The sequence below is a fragment of the Canis lupus genome, chromosome 38 (assembly GCF_048164855.1).
Source record: "Canis lupus baileyi chromosome 38, mCanLup2.hap1, whole genome shotgun sequence".
NCBI lineage: Eukaryota > Metazoa > Chordata > Mammalia > Carnivora > Canidae > Canis > Canis lupus.
In genome coordinates, this window is record NC_132875.1 from 22,468,462 (window position 1) to 22,488,539 (window position 20,078).

At 51.0% G+C, this 20,078-nt stretch overlaps 1 protein-coding gene across 20 annotated transcripts in view; it reads right to left on the minus strand.

The window, feature by feature from the left end:
* NFASC (neurofascin) overlaps nucleotides 1-20,078 on the minus strand; it is a 181,436-nt gene that overhangs the window by 55,237 nt on the left and 106,121 nt on the right. For 11 of the 20 annotated variants that reach the window (XM_072814733.1, XM_072814739.1, XM_072814743.1 and 8 more), the window contains exons 3-9: nucleotides 18,650-18,830; nucleotides 12,697-12,714; nucleotides 11,808-11,913; nucleotides 10,535-10,731; nucleotides 9,970-10,092; nucleotides 6,730-6,900; nucleotides 2,398-2,448 (exon numbers count right to left, since the gene is read on the minus strand). In XM_072814733.1, coding sequence (XP_072670834.1) covers nucleotides 2,398-2,448; nucleotides 6,730-6,900; nucleotides 9,970-10,092; nucleotides 10,535-10,731; nucleotides 11,808-11,913; nucleotides 12,697-12,714; nucleotides 18,650-18,740 — 757 coding nt within the window. In that variant the 5' untranslated portion in view covers nucleotides 18,741-18,830. The remainder of the gene's footprint in view (nucleotides 1-2,397; nucleotides 2,449-6,729; nucleotides 6,901-9,969; nucleotides 10,093-10,534; nucleotides 10,732-11,807; nucleotides 11,914-12,696; nucleotides 12,715-18,649; nucleotides 18,831-20,078) is intronic. The other 9 variants (XM_072814750.1, XM_072814747.1, XM_072814745.1 and 6 more) reach the window with 3 other exon arrangements.

The following is a 20,078-nucleotide window of genomic DNA, read 5'->3' on the forward strand; positions in this document are numbered from 1 at the left end:
TCCATCTTAACTTCACTCAACACTAAAGTATTCCCTTCAATGCCAATAGTACCAATAATGTGTTAACACATACTAATCAGATGCGCGTTATCCTGGTTAATCTTCATGACAATACTTTGGGGTGGGTCATCTACCTATTTTACAGATGAGGAGATTAAAGTTTTCACACACTAAATGACTTGCCCAAGGCCACTCAGTGGCACCTCCTGTAGCCTGCATTTAATTCCAGGCTGTCTACCTCAGAATGCCCACTCTTCTCGTCCTTGTCTCCTTGCTGGGTGAATTCTACGTGGTAAGCTACAATCTCAGACCAGCTTCCCCCTGCCACTCGGCAGGTCAGGGGACATCTGGCATATGTTTAAAGGATGCCAAACCACTGTAGAAATCACTAGAATAAAATGTAGTTATGGGGTGGCCCTACCGCTATGAGACATGCCGTATTTCAAGGCCAAGCAGACAGATCACTGGGCGTTTTTCACTGTGTTACGCCTCTATGTCCAGCCCTTCACTTAGGAAGGACCTTCTCTTCCTTCCTTTCCACTTTCTCTTTCTTTCTAGAAGCATTCACCTTGGTGTGCTTTGTTCAGCATATGTCTCACTTTGACTTTATATCCTTTCCAGCTGGCTTCATGCTTAGGTCAGCTTCATTCATCCTACCCTGGATTGAGAACGGGTCGATCTCCACGTGAGTTCTTGCAAAGTTTGCTTGGTTTCACAGCCCTGGATGTTTCTTAGAACTCCCACTCCTTCACTTATAGTCACATCTATAACTGGTCACAAAGTTTAAGTGGCTGGAATCACTCAGACTTATCCCATTGATAAAACAATTCTACATGCATGTTCCCCTGAATGGTTTATCTGATACAAAGTGAGGTGCTTGGATCAGATGGTCTCTAAGGGACCTTCTGGCTCTGACATGCTCTAGCTTCAAGAATACTTCCATAATAGATTACCTGAAATCCAATTTAGAGAGAGGCACATTCCACACCAATATTCTGGCCGCTCTTGACACAATGGTGGTTGGGCCCCATTATTTTGAAAACAAACAATGCCCCAAATCCAACAAAGGTCCCCTGCTTCCTTGGGCAGTAAATCTCTCTGGCAGAGTCTCAGTGTGGCTCTAGCCGCCTGATGTCAAGTTAGAGCCTTTGCCTCTTTCCGGGGCTCTCACTCTCACTCTCTTCCCATCCCCCGCTCCAGACTACGATCATTGTTTATATTAGCACATCTCAGTGCAGACACTTCCTATCTATTTGAGTCCACAATGACACCCCTGGGGACCTGCAGCCTCAGCTTCTGAGGCATAAGTGATGATGGGGGCCAGCTGCCTCACCAAAGCCAGCAAATGACGTTCCCTCTGGCTGCTCAAGGAAAACAAGACATTCTCGAGCCATGGGGGGTTGGGGGGGGGCGGGGGAGTGTGTGGGGGGCGGGGGTGGCTCAGGTGTGTAAATAGCTAATTACTCTACTACTCAGCCTGAGCAACCAGTTGTGTGATGAGTTAGAAATATGCCTCATGGGGGATCCCTGGGTGGCACAGCGGTTTAGTGCCTGCCTTTGGCCCAGGGCGCGATCCTGGAGACCCGGGATCGAATCCCACGTCGGGCTCCCGGTGCATGGAGCCTGCTTCTCCCTCTGCCTATGTCTCTGCCTCTCTCTCTCTCTGTGACTATCATAAATAAATAAAGAAATATGCCTCATGGAAACTGTTCCACAACTTGCAAGTGTGTGGACTGGTGGGCACTGGATTTGCACACACTGCCAGAGCAGAGAAGCAACTCAGGCCACAGAGGCCAGGCATGGCTCATCTTCATTTATACTTACCTCAAAAGAGAACTCAGGGCTGGACTCTTATTCATATTTTCCAAAGGGATTTTAAAGAGACATGGGGCTTGTGAAGGGGTGCCCCCCGGTAACTAAGGCAAGATTACAAGGCAGGCAGTTCACATCCAGACACTTAAGAGTTAACTAAATATATCACAAAGCTTCCTTCGTGTACTCTAAACCTCCTCCTTCCTTTTCCCCCCTCACTGTGCAGACTCATCTATCCTCAGATACTCTCCATCCATCCACCACTGGGTCCTATGATTCCTGTGTTTCTACTGAACTCGCCAAGAATCTCTTTTGAAGTCTTGCCCTGGTCTGACCAACCTGTCCAGATCTCAGTGACTAGAGGCTTGCACGTGCTGGGAAACCACTACGTGAGCTACCTCAAACTCCCAAACTGGCCACTGTCCTCCGGGAGAGCAGTGTCTGGAAGGGGCCACCTCAGCACCCTGGTCTGGGCAACGGTCAGTCCTGACACCCCGAGTGAGTTAATGACACGGTATCAGTCAGGTTAGGAGAACTGGGGTTAGGACAGGCAAGGTTACTCCCAAGGTTACCACGGCGACTCACCACTGTACATGTCAGGGTGGTTTCTTAAGGACGAGTCATTATAGGGGTTGTCTGCAATAAACAAAAGAGGGTGAGCAAACAGGAGGCCACAGAGCGCTTGTGGAGGCATAAACAGGGGGCAAACAACAGAAATGCAAAGCCACGAAAACAACTGGTGTTTTTGCAAAGGAAAGACACGGCATATTTGGAAAGGAAATGTGCTTGGTGAAGAATAAGCAACATAAAACAACCCAAAAAAGGGAAGAAAAGGTTAAATCCTGCAAAAGAAGGCAATAATAAAAGAAATTTCTTTTTAATGAAAGAAATTAGGCTTGACCTTTAATGGCTTGATCCTACTGTGTTTCAAACAAATGAGATAAGGATTAGTGGCATCCCGTAGTAGTCTTTTGAACAACTTCCCATCAAAATCCTCAGTTCCCAGGACTCTGGATCAGGCCAGCTCCTGGGGTAGCTAAAGAGAAAGGAATGTGAGTGATCCCTGAGGAAAAGAGCAAAGCCCTCCTTGGGCAGGAACTAAGATGCAAAGGTGGGAGGCCAGGGAGAGAAGACAGTCCAAGAAATACAGTTCATAATTTGAGAGAGAAGGACAGAGGGACTCTTGGCCGTGCCCAGCGATCATGTGCTAACCAGCAGCAAGCAGCCCTCCCCCACCTGACCAATGGGCACCATCCTGGTCTCTGAGATGCCTCCAGTGGCAGAAAGGCCTTCTTCTGAGGAGGCCAGAATTTCTCGGGAGGCAGAGAGAACCAGGCTGCGGTTCAGATTTTTGGAAGAGAAAGGGAGCCTGGGCAGGACAGAGCGTATAATGGGCTAGAAGTCCAACACTTGGATGGGAAAGGCCCTCTGAGTAAGCTGGAGATTCAGAGCTCCTAGACTGGCTTGGGTTCTTCAGGAGCAGACTGGTGGCTTTGATTCCAGTGTTAGGTAATTAAGACCCCTGGGCATTTAATCCTTGGTGAAAGACAGTTTGGAATAAGGCACTTAAGCCTGCCAAGGCTAGGCTTTTCATTCTACCGCCATCCCTGTCTGGCTACTGGGTTCAAGTTTTGACGGTCCCCAAGGGGGTGAGGGGCGGGTACAGCCGACTGGAAGCCAAGCAGACAGCCCAGGGAAGCCAGGCTTGGTCCAAACGCTCGAGGGAGGAGACGCGCTGTGCCGGAATATTTGCATATTTGAAGACAGATCAACTGTTAGAATTGATTGCAGAGGCTGTGCGCACTCTTTGCTGGGACCCGTAGTGTCTGGGTTCCCAAAAGTGCTTAACGCCCAGTAGGGAGATCTGCATTATCCAGAACTACCCCCTTAAGATGCGGTCTGTGGAAAGACGGAGCCTGTTTGAGAAGTCAGCCTGGGTTCATCTGGAGCAATGGGTGGGAACCAACCTGCAGTGGAATAAAGAGGCAGGGTGGCAGAGGGGAGGGGGGAATGAGGATGCACTCGAGGAGGGGACATTCCTCTCTCTTGGGGGAGAACAAGGGCACACAGCTAAATGGGCCCTTTGGCTTCATACTCCGGAGCTCGCGTGCCACCAGGTGAAATAGAACTGCTCTCTTTGCAGAGAAGTGATCCAAGCTTAGAAGTGATCTCACAGCTTGTGGATCCTCCAGCACATCTGAGAAATTCAGGGAGACTTTCTGACTCCTAAGAGTGTCACTTAGACGGCAGACATTAGGAGGAAGCAGGGTTAGTGCTCCTGTGCCTGGCTCAGGAGAGAATCCTTCTCCCTCACCATGGTCACCTCTTATTGTGGCAGAAGGCACCCAAAGGGGCCTGTTCTGGTGTGGACAAAGTGGGACAAGTACATCTCTGTTGGCCTGACTCCACTGTTGTCTTTGCATCCCAGAACAAATTTTAAAAATGGTTTCAGATCGCCCAGTGTTTTGTATTAGATACCTTCCCCCCGCCCCCCCCCCCCCCCCCCCCCCCCGTCCTTCCTTAAATGTAGGTAATGCAAAATCAGCCATGATGAGATTGGTTTCTTCCCCCAAGGAGCAAACTGTGATGGAAACCCGCGGTGAGGAGAGACTTTGAAGCTGTCCCAGCATGGCTGTTTTGCCTCCCATCCCCAGACCTGGTTCTGAAGGTACAAGAAAGAGCCTGTGTCCTTTCCAGGCAGGAAAGCAGAGAGAGCACAACTGTGCTATTTTAAGCAACTGTGCCCAATTCTGGGCTGGCTCAGATGCCCAGAACTTGCTCCTGGCCAAAGCTGCCCCTGGGAGAACTCCAGGAAGCAGACAGGGCTCTGTTCCCATCACCTGGGAGGGGCTGGGGGGAGGTTCTTGGCATTTGGGGGAGTTTTCAGTGGAGTAAGGGGACCCAGAAATAAAGAAGAAACAAACAGCCCTTACCTCCTCTGGTAGAGAAAAAGGTGTTTCTGGAAAGTCCAACTTCTAAATGTTGTTGATAATCTCTACTGCCTAGTTCCACAGAGGAAGGCTCTTTGCCACCTCCACCTCCCTGGCTCTAGCCTGTGTGACCTGGAGGGCCTTCGTCCAGGACTGTGGAAGGTCACCTGACTCAGTCCCCAAACAGGTGCCTGACTTGAAGCATCACACTAGGTAGGCAGAGAGGAATCCAGGTGACGACACTAAGGCTGTCTGGGGGATCAGCTCGGTGAGCATCTTGCTTGATGCTCCTGCCTCCCTCACTGCCCAACACTGCCAGCCCCGTCCAGGCCCCGCAGGCCACTCCGAGGTCCTAGGCAGACCACACTGTCCTCCCCAGCTCAGCCAGCTGGCAGGTTCCTGATGTGCACTAGACACTTCAGACAACCAACTTTCTCCTCCAGGGGTTCCTTCTGGGCCTGGGTCTGGAATAAGAAGGCCAGAAGGGGGTGGCAGAGACCAAAGCTGGGTCCACTGCCAGGAGCACATGGGGCTTACCCTGGGGTTTCTGGCTATCCCGCTGGTTAGCAAACTGCGGGCTGCCTGACCCCAACTCCAGACAGTGTGTGGGGGAGCTGCAGAGCTGCTGAGAGTGCTGGAGGCAAGTAGATAGGGTTCAAGGAGAGAGAAAATGAAAGGTGGAAAGAAGAAAGGAAGAAGGATGGAGGGAAATAGGAAGGAAGTGAGAAAGCAAAGGGAAGACAATGAAAAGAAGAGAAAAACTGTCACAGGGAGAAGAAATGAGAAGGAAATTGCTTCTTGTGGGTCTGCCTCGATGCTGGGTGGAAACAGAGTGGGGGCTGGGGTTCTCGGCACCACCAGCTTCCATCACTGGCAGGGGCTGCTGAGGAAAGAAGACCAGGCCACCAGCTGTCCTGAGGGAAAAGCCAGCTCCCTGTGCCTCTCCCCCATTCCCCCAGAGAGGCATGTGGGCTTGGGGAAGCCGGGGTTCAGGCTTTCTTCTCTAACTTGGGGCAGCTGCCAGTGTGGCCTTTGCATGGCCTCTCCCTTTGCGTGGCCTCTCCCACCACCACGGTCCCCTGTGTGGAATACAGCATTCACAGCTGAGTCAGACAGACTAAGGTCTTTGGGGCAGGGGAAGCGCTCTCTAGAAGGCCTCTTACAAATCCACGGTGCAAACTAACACAGCCACTCTGAATTCAGTGTCCTAGGCTGGCTAAGGATTTGCAGCCAGAGCTTCAAGCCAGCAGATCCCCAGCTGCGGGTCTGTGAACTGACAACTCAGTTCTCTCTTCTGCAGAGGGCCTGGTACCCATGCTATGCGGGGTCAGGAAATGCTGACTCCCTTTGGGACCAGCCAAACAGAATCAGGAAATAAAAAATGAAAACACATACAACTAGAACATAAATCTGCAGCTTGAAAATGTTGTTATTCCAAGGGGTCCGGCATCTACATATCACAGAATCAAACACAGTTCACATTGTGGGCGGGAGGGGTCCCTGCTGATTTGGACATTCTGTACTGTGGCATTTTGCTAGAAGTACAAACAACCAAATGGTGACTAGATAGAAAAGAAATCCTCCAGCTGTGTGCACGGAAGAGACGCCGGAAGACCACACTGAATGCTGCGCTTCTCCCGTGCTGGTGTGTGTCCGGAGCACCTGGTGAGCTACCGGAGGACACGGAGGCAGGACGGTGGAGGCAGGCTCGACAGGCCTGGGACAGCGGCCACGTGGGCCGGGTGGTTCAGCCTAACCCTGGAGCCTGAGAAGCACTGAGCAAGAGGAGGACCAATTCGAACTCAAGCCTTCAATATCAAGAGAGGTTGATTAAGAGCTGCTGAAGTAGCTCGGGGACAATAAGCTGGAAGGATTTCTGGGTCAGCCTTAGGGACAAGGCTTCTCTCAGCCCCAGGTTCCTGGGGCTCCTTGGGCTCAGCGGGCTTCTGCCCCTGGCTCCCAGGCCCGGGCAGGGACCCGCACTTACTGGTGAGGACCTTGAGGGTGAACGCGTTCTTCTGCTGGATGGTGTGGGTGAAGTGGAAGCGCGCGTTGCAGCTGTAGTCTGTCTGCATATCCTGAAGCATCACGTTGGAGAAATACAGGTCACCGTTGTGGCCCTGAGAGACACGCTTGTCCTGAGTGATGGGCTCCATGGCTGTAAGGAAGCAGAGGTTTGGAGAGGGGTGAGCAGTCATGGTAACAGAAGTGATCATCGTGATAGGTCAGGTGATGGAGCACCTACAGAGCCCCGGGGTGGGGTGGGGGCAGGAGTTCATTATTTGGTCTCCTCCTCTCAACTCTAAGGTAGGGCTTATTTCCATTTGACAAATAAGAAAGCAGTGAATTTAAAGTGTCCTGGGTTGCAAAAACAGTGTGGGAAGAGGAGGATTTAGATTTAGACCTGTCTACCCACCATGCCCGTACTTTTCTGGCTCCTGTTCATGTCACGAAAGCTCTGACCGGCCCTGAATGAGAGGGAGGGATCACAGCCCTTCAGATCTTTGACTCCTGATTTGGGATCATAGCTTTCCAAATCAGGAGTCAAATTCACTTGTTTTTCTTTTCTATTTTTTTTTTTGGAAGATTTTATTTTTTTATTCATGAGAGATACAGAGAGAGGCAGAGACAGGCAGGAGAAGCAGGCTCCCTGTGGGGACCTTGATGTGGGACTCTATCCTGGGACCCCAGGATCACAACCTGAGTCAAAGGCAGATGCTCAACCACTGAGCCACTGAGGCGTCCCATGGATTACACTCGTTTTCCTTAAGCTCTCACTCCCACCAGGAAAGAGAAAAGCACTACCAATTATAATTGTAAGATACATACTAATCACTAATGCACACCATCAGTTTTAGGATGCTTTCTAATTTTAGGCATGTTAAAATATGAAAATGATGCTTTTCAGAATTAATGACATCACAGGAGTGGCTGAGGATAAGCACCTATGATTTTTGAAGCATCAGATGTCATTTCAAATGACCAGGTGCCCAGGTTATTTGGTTTGTAAAAGCATACTTGTCAGGTTGACTATTTGTAGCTAACTCTTTCCTATGCCCCACAACTGTTTATTAAGTCACCATTTCTTAAAGCACAGGTTAATGATGTCAACTTTCCAATGATGGGCTGGTCTTCAAATGGCTTATCAAAGATATACTGCAGGCCTACTGTGTGCCAGACACTGTGCCTAGTATTGGTGAAAGAGAGATGAGTAAGACAGTTCCTGCCCTCAAGGAGCCTGTGGCTTAGTAGAAGAGGTGGTGGGTAAAGAAATCATCACTATACACTATGGTGAGTGGGAAGCCTGGGTAAGAAGAGGATGAGCAGAGAGGAAGAGCACAGAGTTCCTGCCCTGAGTTCAGACTTGGAGGCTGCATGACATTAGGCAGAAGAGACAGGGGCCCTAAGAGGTTTCTAAGCAGCAGGAACAGTGGGTGCTAAAGGTAAGAGCACACAGCTGGGGTAGGGGGTAGGAGAGGGGCCGGGGAGGCAGAGGGAACCAGATCAGGAAGAGAAAGATGTCTGGACTTTGTCCGAGGTGATGGAGGAGCCAGTGAAGGGCCTGGAGCATATGAATGAAACTATCAGATATATGTTTTTAGAAAGATCAGGGAGGTGGTTACTGATGATTACTGCAGCCAGGGAAAAGCTGATGGTGGCCTGCACTGGGGAGATGCCAGTGATGATGGAAAAAGAAGGGTAATGAGATCTGCTCAGGAGGCAGCACAGACATAAGCTGGTGACAGGCGTGATGCAGGGGACAAGAGAGTCTGAATAGTTAGCGAACCAACCAACTCTCCAGCCTGTGGCCAGGCAGTCTTCCCCATGCATATGCACCAAAATGATGAAGAAAGAGACAATGGGTGAACACAAAGCCATACTCGCACTGCCAAACAGCTCACAACACTGCCTCCTTCAGGGATGGACGGTTGATGGATGCTAAGCAGGCAGGCAGGCAGATCTGTAGACTGATGGGTGGACAGATGGGGAGCAGGTATGGAGAAGGGGGAGGGGAAGCCAGGAAGACACAGCTGGCAATGCTCCAGGTACCTTTATAACACACCCCCACTTATTCTGATTGAACATGGGAAGAAACTGAGGTCCTGAGTGGTTAAATGAGTCTCCATCCAAAATGAAACAGGACAAGCTCTCAGTGATGATACTCTGTCCGCTGGCTGCAAACATCCTGTTTCTCCATCTCTTCTTTATCAAAGGTTTCATTCCTATAGCTCCCTCTGTCCTATGCGGGCAGCACTTAGCAAATTCACACTGATCAGAGATTGAAAGGAGGCTTGGTGTCAACCCGCCTTTTTTTTTTTTAATAATAAATTTATTTTTTATTGGTGTTCAATTTGCCAACATACAGAATAACACCCAGTGCTCATCCCATCAAGTGCCCCCCTCAGTGCCCGTCAGCCAGTCACCCCCACCCCCCGCCCTCCTCCCCTTCCACCACCCCTAGTTCGTTTCCCAGAGTTAGGAGTCTTCCATGTTCTGTCTCCCTTTCTGATATTTCCCATTTATTTTTTCTCCTTTCCCCTTTATTCTCTTTCATTATTATTTATATTCCCCAAATGAATGAGACCATATAATGTTTGTCCTTCTCTGATTGACTTACTTCACTCAGCATAATACCCTCCAGGTCCATCCACGTTGAAGCAAATGGTGGGTATTTGTTGTTTCTAATGGCTGAGGAATATTCCATTGTATACATAGACCACATCTTCTTTATCCATTCATCTTTCAATGGACACCAAGGCTCCTTCCGCAGTTTGGCTATTGTGGACATTGCTGCTAGAAACATCGGGGTGCAGGTGTCCCGGTGTTTCATTGCATCTGTATCTTTGGGGTAAATCCCCAGCAGTGCAATTGCTGTCAACCCGCCTTTAATTGGCCTGTTGACAAACAGTTTCTCCTCTTCCTCCTCCTTTCCTTTTCTCTTGCTCTTCCTCTTCATCATCACAAATATTACTGAGCACTTACTGAGCATCTGGTTCTGTTATAAGAGCAAACTGAGGCCCCCGGAGATGTTAAGCAACTTGCTTTTGATCACTGGGTTGGGAAAGGAGCCCGAGCAGCCTTGATGTGTTCTCAGCCACGTGGCCCCTTACACCTGCTTCTCATGTGTCAAGGTCTTCCAACCTTGGGCAAACCCCTCCTATTTAACACACCCAACCGACTCCCTACGATGAAAGTAGAAACCAAACACCAGGCCCCCAAGACTTACAGCTGCTCATCCAGAAGATGACCGGGGATGGAAGTCCGGGTGGAGGGTTGCACTGGAGTGTCAAAGGAGCACCTTCTTGAACCACGACTGGGTCTAGGTTCTCCTTGGGCCACAGGGGAGACTCTGGGGAGAATCAGACAGAGGAGCATGAAATGAAGGTGATGGCTGGGGCCAGGGTAAGGAGCATGGTTCAAGGCAGGCATATAAGGAGGAAGCAGAAGGGCAAATGGGAGAACGAGGGAGAAGAGAGGGCCTAGGCGAGGTGCAGCAAGAGAGGAGAGGCATTCTGTCATAGAAGCTCTCTCTAAAAGCTCCTCTCTGTCTTCTCCTCTCGTGTCCAGAGTGCTGGTGAGGTTGAGACTCTGCTTTGGAAGCCTCCTTTCTAAGGAATCTTTCTGAGTAGTGAGAGGTGTGCTCCTGCTCAGAGGTAGAACAGCAAGTAGGACATGCAGGGTGCCAAGGCACCAATTGGCCAAGGGTGGCCCTTCTAGAATGATCCTTTATGCTCCCCACCCCACCATTCACTCGAGAGCAAGGCATACCAGTCCCACCCCATGCTACTCACTGGACACCTGCAGGCGGATCCTATTGGACAGGGCCGTGCCAAATTTGTTGCGGGCGAAGCACTGGTATTCCCCTTCATATTCTTCGGGCCGCCCACCACTACGGAAGTCGATCACCAGGGTCCCAGACTTTCTCCTCATTGACACCCGGGGGTCCTTGGCGATGTTGAAGAACCTGCTGTTTCGAGTCCAGTGGAAGCTGTGGACAGAGGGGGTGGAGAGAGCAGCAGGGGCAATGAAGAGGAAACGGGTGCTGGGCTCCAGGGAGAACCTCAGGGCCCTGGTCCCTGACCTGGTCCCGTAATCACACCTCCACACTAGTGCGTCCCCACCTTGGCTAAGTGGCAGAACGGGCTGGGAAGCCTGATAAAATGCAGAGTCCCAGGTAACAGCCAAGTGAATCTCTGGGGACAGGTTCCTGACATTAGTGCTTCGAACCAGCCAAGGCTGGGTAAGGCTGTCAGCGATAGATACCCAGGTCGCCACTCGGGGATTATGTTCTTTGCAAGAGTGGGCAGGGACTTTGATTTTTTTTTAAATCCAGAGTCAGCAGATGCTTCCACCCCAGGACATCCCAACCTCCGATTACGAATGCAAACCTGAATTCATATTTGACCCGAGCCAAGCACATTAGGTAGCTAACTCTGCTTCTCTTGTCTCCTTGTTTGATAACCGACTCTAAAACCAAAGCCCAGTAATGGCCCTGGGCATCTGTGCCCTGCTCAGTTGGTGCAGAGTCTAAAGCAGGGCCACACATTATAGCCCAGGAGGGGCAGCTTTGAAGGGACCCGTAGCCTTCATAAAACTGATCCCAGAGGTGAAGACACTAGACTCTCCCTATGCTTCTGGGGGTGGGCATGTGCATCTGCAGCCACCCAGGATATAAGCTTAAAAGGTGACAAGGACAGTAGTGGCTGCTCAGGGTCATAGAATCATTGTCCCTGCAGAGAGATGATGGGAAGACCAAACTTCAGAAGGCCTCTGCTTCCTCTCCGGGTGGCCCTGCTTCTTCCACTTTGGGTGAGAGAGGCCCTGTTTGTGCTCGGGCTCCTGCAAACCGGGCAGGGGATGTGGTGGAAGAAGGCTGCCATACACTCGAGGTCCTGCCCTCCCTGGTTTCTCCTGACAAACACCCTGCATGGGGTCCTGTCATCTCTGCTCTGAATTTTTCAGCTTCTTCAATCATCATCAGGGCCAAGGCAAGAGTGTGGTTTCAATTCCTCTTTGTGTGTGTGTGTGGGGGGTGGGCTTGGATTGACCTGCCAGTGCACTCACCTGGGGGCAGGGTTCCCCTTTGCTTCACACTCAATCAGGATGTTATCACGGGGATCCACGATGTGGTCCTTCACTGACTGCTTGGTGATGGTTGGGGGCTGGGATACTGCAAGAGCACAGACAGGGGGTGGTCAGGGCTTTGGGGACCTGTCCGGGGTCCTGGCTTGGGGAATGGCTGAAAATAAGAGCTTCGGGAGCCACATGACAAGCAGGCAAGCAGGGGGTGGGCAGTGCCCCATTCCAGGGACCCAGCTCTTTAAACAGGACCGCAGGAAAGGGGGGTCACGCCAAGGACTGAGCATAAGAAAAATCCCTTTAAGACCTCACAGCATTCCTATGAGACACTTCTGTTTTACCCATTCTTATATCTCAACACTCAGTACAATGCTTTCTGCATGAGACTTCTTGACATATATTTGCTGAATGAATAAAGGAACATAAAGCAGCTAGCTTTCCAGAGCACAGTGGCCATGATGGTTCATGGCCAGACTGTGGTGAGGCTGGAGCTCAGAGGACTTGTCTGCTAGCTCCGCTCCTCTCACTCCTGGTGTCCAGCCCCAGTGCTCCTCATGGCGCTCCTATGCCAGCCAGCAGGGGATAGAGAGCAGCGGCTCTTTGTACCACCTACCCCTCTGCCTTTTCCAGCAATGGGATGCCTTGGGTGAGCCCCTTCCCTTCCTGTGTGGCAGGGGCTGCACCACAGGGACTCTGGTGTCAAAAAGCCCCAGCAGGCAGGGTGGAGTGATGGAGAAACACGCCCCCCCCCCCCCCCCCAGCCAGCCCGCCCGCCCGCCGTTAACTCCTCACTTGGCCTTCTCCCCTGCTTCTTGCAGGCTTCCTACCTCCCAGAGGCTCAAGAGCAGAGAGGTGCTGGGCAGAGGGGACTTACGCTCATTCTGAATGCTTGCTGTTAGTTCCGATGGGTTAGCATTGTGAGGGGAGAGAAGAAGACATCGGTTATAGGTTATCGCATGTGACCACCTGCCGCGGGTTGCTCCAGCCCCAGCCTGCAGGGAGCACCGAGGTCGGCCTGGGCCGGGCGCAGCGCCTGAGCTCTCTGCTCCCGGCTGTAGAGCTCGGTGGGACAGACACACGGAGGCGTGGACAGGCCCAGGGAGCCCTGTGTGGAGAGCACCTCCACAGGGAGCGCAAACCATACAGCCTCTGACCAAATGTTGTCACCATGAAGTCCAAATATTGCAAGTGACAGAGCTGCTTAAAAGAGGCCGGGCTCTGAAGACACTGCCTATCCTGTCTAGATGCCATTGAGGAAAGCTGGCTTCCTGGCCCACGGCGTGTGGGGCTGAGAAGTCTGGGCAGCAGCTGATCTGAACAGGGCTCCAGGGCAAAGCCTCAAGGGCCCAGCATGGTCCACAGGCTTCATTCCTCCCTCTGTACCTTCTTCTCTGTCACACATGCAAGCACCTTCCTGCCTATCCATCAGATAATTCTAGAGATCGATGAATCACTGTCGCCCTGCTCATGGCAGAAGTACATTGCCCTATGGAAATCCTTCTTCCGAACAACTACAGGGATGAAGCGGAGTCCACCACTCTTTTCTGTGCTTTTTACGGAAGGGATAAAGAGGTAGGTAGCCCAAATCTTCCCTAGCCCTCGTCTGAGACGTGCTCATGCCTGTGTACAGGTATGTGCATGTTTGAGGTCGGGCTTCTCAAACTCTGACAAGAATATAAATCAGCTGGCGGAGGAGGGGAGGGGAGGGAAGCTGGGTCTGGTTAAAATGCACGTTCTGACTGAGCAGATCCTACATTTCGACAAGCAGCCAAGTGGTGTTGATCCTGGTGAACTGGGTACCACGCTTCAAACAGCAACACTTTCAACGGTGATATACTTCCTGGGGGAGAAGGTCCTGGTTAAAATTTGCAGAAAAGAGAACATGTGTTTCTGCCACTTTGTAAGAGGCCTTTTCTTTATGATTCTAGAATGAGGTAATACGCCCATCTTATTTCACACCAAGTGCAGATGTCAGATAAGTGTTGGTGTTGCGGGCTGATTTGTTCGGAGTGGCTGCTTTCTGGGGAAGCCGAGGCTGCTGGTGAGCCAAGGTGACCTCGACACTTTCTGACCCAGCCACAGCAAGAAGAGGGGTTTAGGGGCCCAGAGAGGGGACACCGTGGAGAAGGCAGAGTGAAGGCAGGACCCAAGTGCCACAAGAGTCACGAGAGAGAAGACAGACATTAAAGAGGAAAGCCTGACTGGGGCAGGAAGGAGTGCCCTGCTATACACACTGTCAGTAAGCGAAAGTCTTGAGAAAGATCCATGAAAGGGTTCAGAATAATTCTTTCACATGGGCCAGGGTTGTGTGGCCTGCTGGGGCATTGAAGTGAAATTTTATCTGCTTTACCATTTGCCTGGGTACAGCCATGGCAGGAAATAGAAAGAAATGACGAGTCCTGGGGAAAAGCAGAAACCTGTGGTTTTTTAACACATGCTCCCTGGAGCTCCCCATGATGGCATCTTCATCCATATAAGAGTTTCCTACCAGGGGCCCTAGAAAGGCAATTCTGGAAAGCCAGTATGGTGAGGCATGTAGGACAGGTGGGGAGAAGGGGCCATTTTCAGGTAAGTAGGGTGGACACTGGATCTACTCCTTTTGACCACCAGGCCAGCAGTTTCTTCATCTCAAGACACAGTTGATGTCTCTTCGGTCTCCACACACAGTGGAGGGCTCTGTCCTTGCCCTGGCAGAGGCTCTGCTTGGCCCACATGGCCTTCAAGCCTCTCTTTTATAAAATCAAGGGCTGGCTCAATGGAAAAAGCCCTAGGCATTATCCAGGGAATCTCAGATTCTTAGAAGGGAAGCCACTCGGTTAAGGTCACATAGGAAATTTGCTGCAGAACTGGAATGAGAAACCAGCTCTCCTGTAGTCTGATCCAAAGCTCTTTTTGCAAATCCATCCTTGGCCAGAGACGTGGGTTGGTCAGGTGGGGCCCCAGCGCTCTCTTCTCCTTGATATTCTGACAAAAGTCAGAGGCTGGATGCTGTCCCCAGGCCCGGGGCCTCTTGAGAGGTAATGACATCTGCAACCACCATATGCCACCAAGGAATTTATTACAGAGACAGAACCAACCCAGAAGACAAGCCAGCACAGGGAGAGGACAGGGAGGACCGGCTGCCTGGGGATAAGGACAACGTACATAGTCCTGTGATCCTCACCCCCCAGACCCCATGTCATGCCACCTGCCCTTCTCTCCATCTACAAAACTTATTGGTAACTGTCAAGTGGAAAATGAGTTTTTGCTCCTTTGGCTTACGAGGGGAAGGGGAAATCTCCCAACAAGCTCTGCAGGGGGTAAAGCAGAAGCCTGCTGGCCTGCAAGGTTTCTTTATCCTTGCACTTCTTCTCCTTCCCTGGCTGGTATCTACATGCCCTGGCATCAATTCCTGGAGGATGCAGTGTGTGTCAATGCGCGCGTGTGTGTGTGCACGTGCACGTGTGCGCGTGTGTGATATGTGCTGAGGTCATCTTGCAGCACTATTTGGGATGACAGTAAGGAGAAAATGTTTCTCCCACCTCATTGTATCCTCTGTGAGTTCCTAGGAGAAATATGCCAAGTCCCTTGATGTGGGGAGAACGGAGGGGTGAGCTGCCAGCAGACTCACTTTTTGGCAAACCCCCTCTTGTTGATGAGGCGACCCTTTGCTTTCTTCAAAGGTCACGCTGTTCTCCTTGGGGCTGGTGAGGGGGGAGGTGGGTGCGTGTGACTCTGTTGGCAGAGCAGCAGGGGCTGGAGGCCGGTGCTTCAATGAGGGATTGTGTCGCAGCCCGGGGCTGTTCCAGGAAGCCTGCTGGGCCCAAATGCCCCAGAGTAGAAGCAATGTCGGGTCCTCACGGTACAGATACTGCCCCCCAAAGGGGCAAGCGAGCGGAAGGGCATACCTGACAGGGCCACCTCCTGTTTGAGCCCCCTCAGCCACTCCCAGGCAACACACAGAGAAAGTTCGGAGCCCTGATCTTCACTTGCCCCACATCTGGGCTATTGTGAATGATGCCACAGTAATCAGAGGCTGCAGGTATCTCCCTTGCCTTTTGTGACAACATGGATAGGCCTTGAGGACCTTAAGTCAGAGAAAGATCTGACATTTGTTCAGTATATGTAGAATCTAAAAAAAAGTCAAATTCAAAGAAACAGAGTAGAATGGTAGTTGTCAGGAGCCAAGGGTGGGAGAAGTGGAGAGATGCTGGTCAAGGGGTACAAATCTCCAGCTATAAGATGGATATGTTCCAGGGGCCGAGTGTACGTATTATGTACCTGGGAGTTGTTTCGAGAGTAGCTCTTCAAAGTTATCACTACACATGCACACAAAAGGTAATAAGGTGAGGAGATGGATGTATAAACTAACCCACGGGGCAATCATTTCATAATACATACACGTAGCAAATCATCAAGTTGTGTATCTTAAACTTACATATGTTGTATATCAATACATACTCTGGCGGGGGGAGGAGGAAAAAGAATGTGTGATCTTTCCCCAGCCCATCCCACTGGGCCTCAGCCCAGGATAAGAGGGAAGGATTGGGCTCAGGTATCTTGGGCTGGGGTGTCTGTCATGCTTGGCCCAGCAGGAGAGGAAAACCTGGCTAAACAGGAGCTCTTCCTGGGGCAACTGGGTCCCCTCTGAAGGGCTGGCTGGCCTTTTCTCACCTTGCATTCAGCTTTAGTAGACTCATTCTGGAGATGTCACCATAGCCGCTGTGCCTACAGCCACTGGGAGGTCCAGTGTGCAGGAGGCACACTTGCTCCCGGAAGGTATTGTGAGTTTCCTGCTGTGACACAGCTGGGGTACCAGGCATGGTGTTACAAAAGGATTCACATCCTCATTCAGAGAGGTGCTGGCCCTGCTATGTATGAGCTGGAGACAACGGCTCCTTAGTTTTCTAACCTATCCCCAAAGGATGAGCTGTGAGAATCCGAGAAGGGTCTTAGAAAGCACTTAGCTCTCAGCAGGGTGCATGGAAGCTACTACTCTGGTGAGATCCAAGAACTGAAAGAAGGTGGGATTACCAGAGGTAGGGGTGAGTTGTGCTGAATGCCAACCTCATGGGAGGGCAAGAGACCTGGGCTCTATTCATGAATCTAGCACCCATTCGCCGTGTGACTCAGAGCAAGGAAGATCTGTGCTTCCTTGAATACAATTCCAGAAGTGGGGACCCTCCTCATGGACACTGAGGAGACAGAGAGATGGATGTGGGGAGGTCAGGGCACTTGCAGCTCTCTGCCCCACACATGGTACTTTGGAGACATCCACTGCTGGGTCACCTGCCCACGGCTCCAGTAGAGCTCTAGAAATTCAGATTCCCAATATAGATGTCAAAGCCATCTGTTTATAAGTTCATCTTGGAGGAACCCCTCACCCACTAGCCCCAGGGATCAAAGTGGCAGGTGAATGAGTGAGGAGAAGCAGCAGAAATGAGCCTTCACCACTTCCTTGATAACTCAATCTCCTCTGCGCCCCTCTCCTCTCCAGGGACGTGGCCTTCTCTCTACCTTGAGTTAGCAGTACAGATGGTCTCCATGGGAACAGTTCCTTCCATGACACCCCCCACCCCGAATACATACACACATGCGCATGAGCGCATGCACACACACACACACACACACACACACACACACACACTTGGGGTTATTAGGAGGGCAGCAGGGGCCTTGCCCATTTTACTTCTGGGTCCAATTTATAGTTTCTGCTGGTCTTCTCTTACCCAGAAGTGCCCACTCCTCTGGGCAGCTATTATTGGTAGGATTGGGTGGGAGGGTACTGAAGTACGTGCAACTCTTCTCCAAGCTGTGCTAACTCCAGGCCCCAGGGCCTGGCTTTGGAGAGCTCAGTGGGCACTCCTTGGAGGCTGTATCACTCTCCCAACCCTCCCCAGACATCTGTCACCTGGACAGAGCCCAAGTCAGGGTTGGCATCATGTTGGTCCCATCTATTTCTGGAAGCAGAAAACAGGGGACAAGGTGGTATGCCCACATCAGAGCACTGGAATGCCAAGACATTCTGATGGAAGTGCCATAATTGTGGCACAGGTGGAACACATCTAAATGCGGGGCCAGGGAGCATAGCTGCCAGTCAATGGGCCACTTATGAATGTAACAATGGATATGGCTGCTAGAGACGTGGCTGTAGGATCAGCACCCTAAGCCCCTTACTTGACGATTCTGACAGCCAAATAATGCCGCCACCTTGGGAAACAGAATGCCATGGATTTTACTTTCCAACTTTGCCATGGGAGAGGTGAAAAGAGACAGAAGGAAGCAGCGCCTTCCGGTTTTCCCACGGCAGCATTATAACAGAGCTCTATTTTAATGTTTCATTTAGCCCCAGTCTTCTGCGAAATAATTCCTTTCCCAACCCTCCCTAGGCCATCTGCCCTGATTAGTCAGTCAGTCCAGCCAGGACGGCCTAAGGGTCCAGCTCGGATATTAGAAAGGCAAATAACTGTCCACTACACTTGGTCCTTGGAAGCTCCACTTTGATGGACAGGTCAAGACCACAGAAGGCCGTGGGAGTAGAGTGGAGACAAGAACTCCTGAGTGACACACAGACCTGAAAACTCTGCTCAGCAGGCTCCCGGCAGCCCAAGTATAGGCTCGGCCAGAGTCCTCAGAGATCGTGCTACACAATTAGACTCACATTCCCAAACACAAGCCTGCTTGCGTCAATTCTTTGGAGGGAAACCCAGCTCTGCATCCAGAATCCACTGCTTCTCCTCTCTCCACCTCTTCGAAAGCTGGTCTTAACTTCCCCCTGACCATCCCTTCCCTCCAGCTCCTCTGCCCCAAATCAGGAGAATCAAAGAAGGAGATGGAGCAGGACTCACGATCCATGGGAATCTCGATGGCCCCACTGAGGCTGAGGAGGCAGAGCAGGATGGCTGCATGGACCGAGGGCGGCGGCGGCTGCCTGGCCATCCTCAGCACTGGGCCCCGTTCCCCGCTCCCCGGCCTGCGGGGTCTTGCTGCCTCCAGCTGCTCCAACTGGGCCTCCTGGACAGAGCTCAGCTGTGGAAAGAAATATAATGCCGTGAGTTTTTCTTGAATTTGTGGTTTCTTCTAGCAATCCTACAGGGCCTGAAGAACTCAAGGGTTTGGTCACAGACTGGTGTTCTGAAATAGGGTTTCTTAACCTTGTACTATTGACATTTGGGACCCACAATACTTTGTTTGGGAAATGATCTCGGGTATTGCAGGATGCTTACCAGCATCCCTGGCCTCTATCCACTGGATGCCAGTAAAGCCCATTCCTGCCCCCAATCAAAAATATCTATAGACATTGCCAACTGTCCCCTGGAGGACAAAACCATGCCCAGTTGAGAATCACTGTTGTAGAAGGAAGGGCAACTCTACATGTAGGAATCATGAAAACAAACACTGTCTCACGGGTCCAACACCTGCATGCACTGGGCAGTAAGAAATACACCAATCTCAGAGCTTCTCTGACCCCCTATGTGTTGGGTGGAGTTAGGTGAAATCTGGTTGCTCAGAGGACTTCTTTTTTAATGGATTTCTGCAGATATTTTTTTTTTTAAGATTGCAAACTATCTTTTTTTTTAAATTTTTTTATTATTTATTTATGATAGTCACAGAGAGAGAGAGAGAGGGGCAGAGACATAGGCAGAGGGAGAAGCAGGCTCCATGTACCAGGAGCCTGACGTGGGATTCGATCCCGGGTCTCCAGGATTGCACCCTGGGCCAAAGGCAGGCACTAAACCGCTGCGCCATCCAGGGATCCCTCTGCAGATATTTTGTGCAGCAAAGATATGGCGGTCCCTGATGTTGTCCCTTTAGAGATAATGGCAATGCTGAGACTACGACCCAGAAGAAGGGGATTCCAGAGGATTGGTAGAATGAGGAATATTATGACAGCCCAATGTTCACATCTTCAAGCATAACAAGTCATTTCAGGCCCTACAAGGGGAAGGATTAAAAATGACTGTCCAAGGGGCCTGGAATGAGTCTTTAAGAGATAAACCCCTTTCTCCTCCTCCTGAGACAGAATGGCCTAAGGAAGGTGGTGTGGGGTGAGTGAAATCGATTAATGAATTAAGAGTACACTTATCCCCATGAGCACTGAGTAATGTATAGAATTGCTGAATCACTATATCGTACACCTGAAATGAATACAACACTTGAAAACACTTTTCATTCTACTTGAAAAAGGAAGAGTGGCCCAGGGATGGTGTGAGGTATAGTGCTTTAAGAGTGCCATAGGGTCCGTCTTCAAACTGGGTGTAGTCTGCTGTTCCGCCA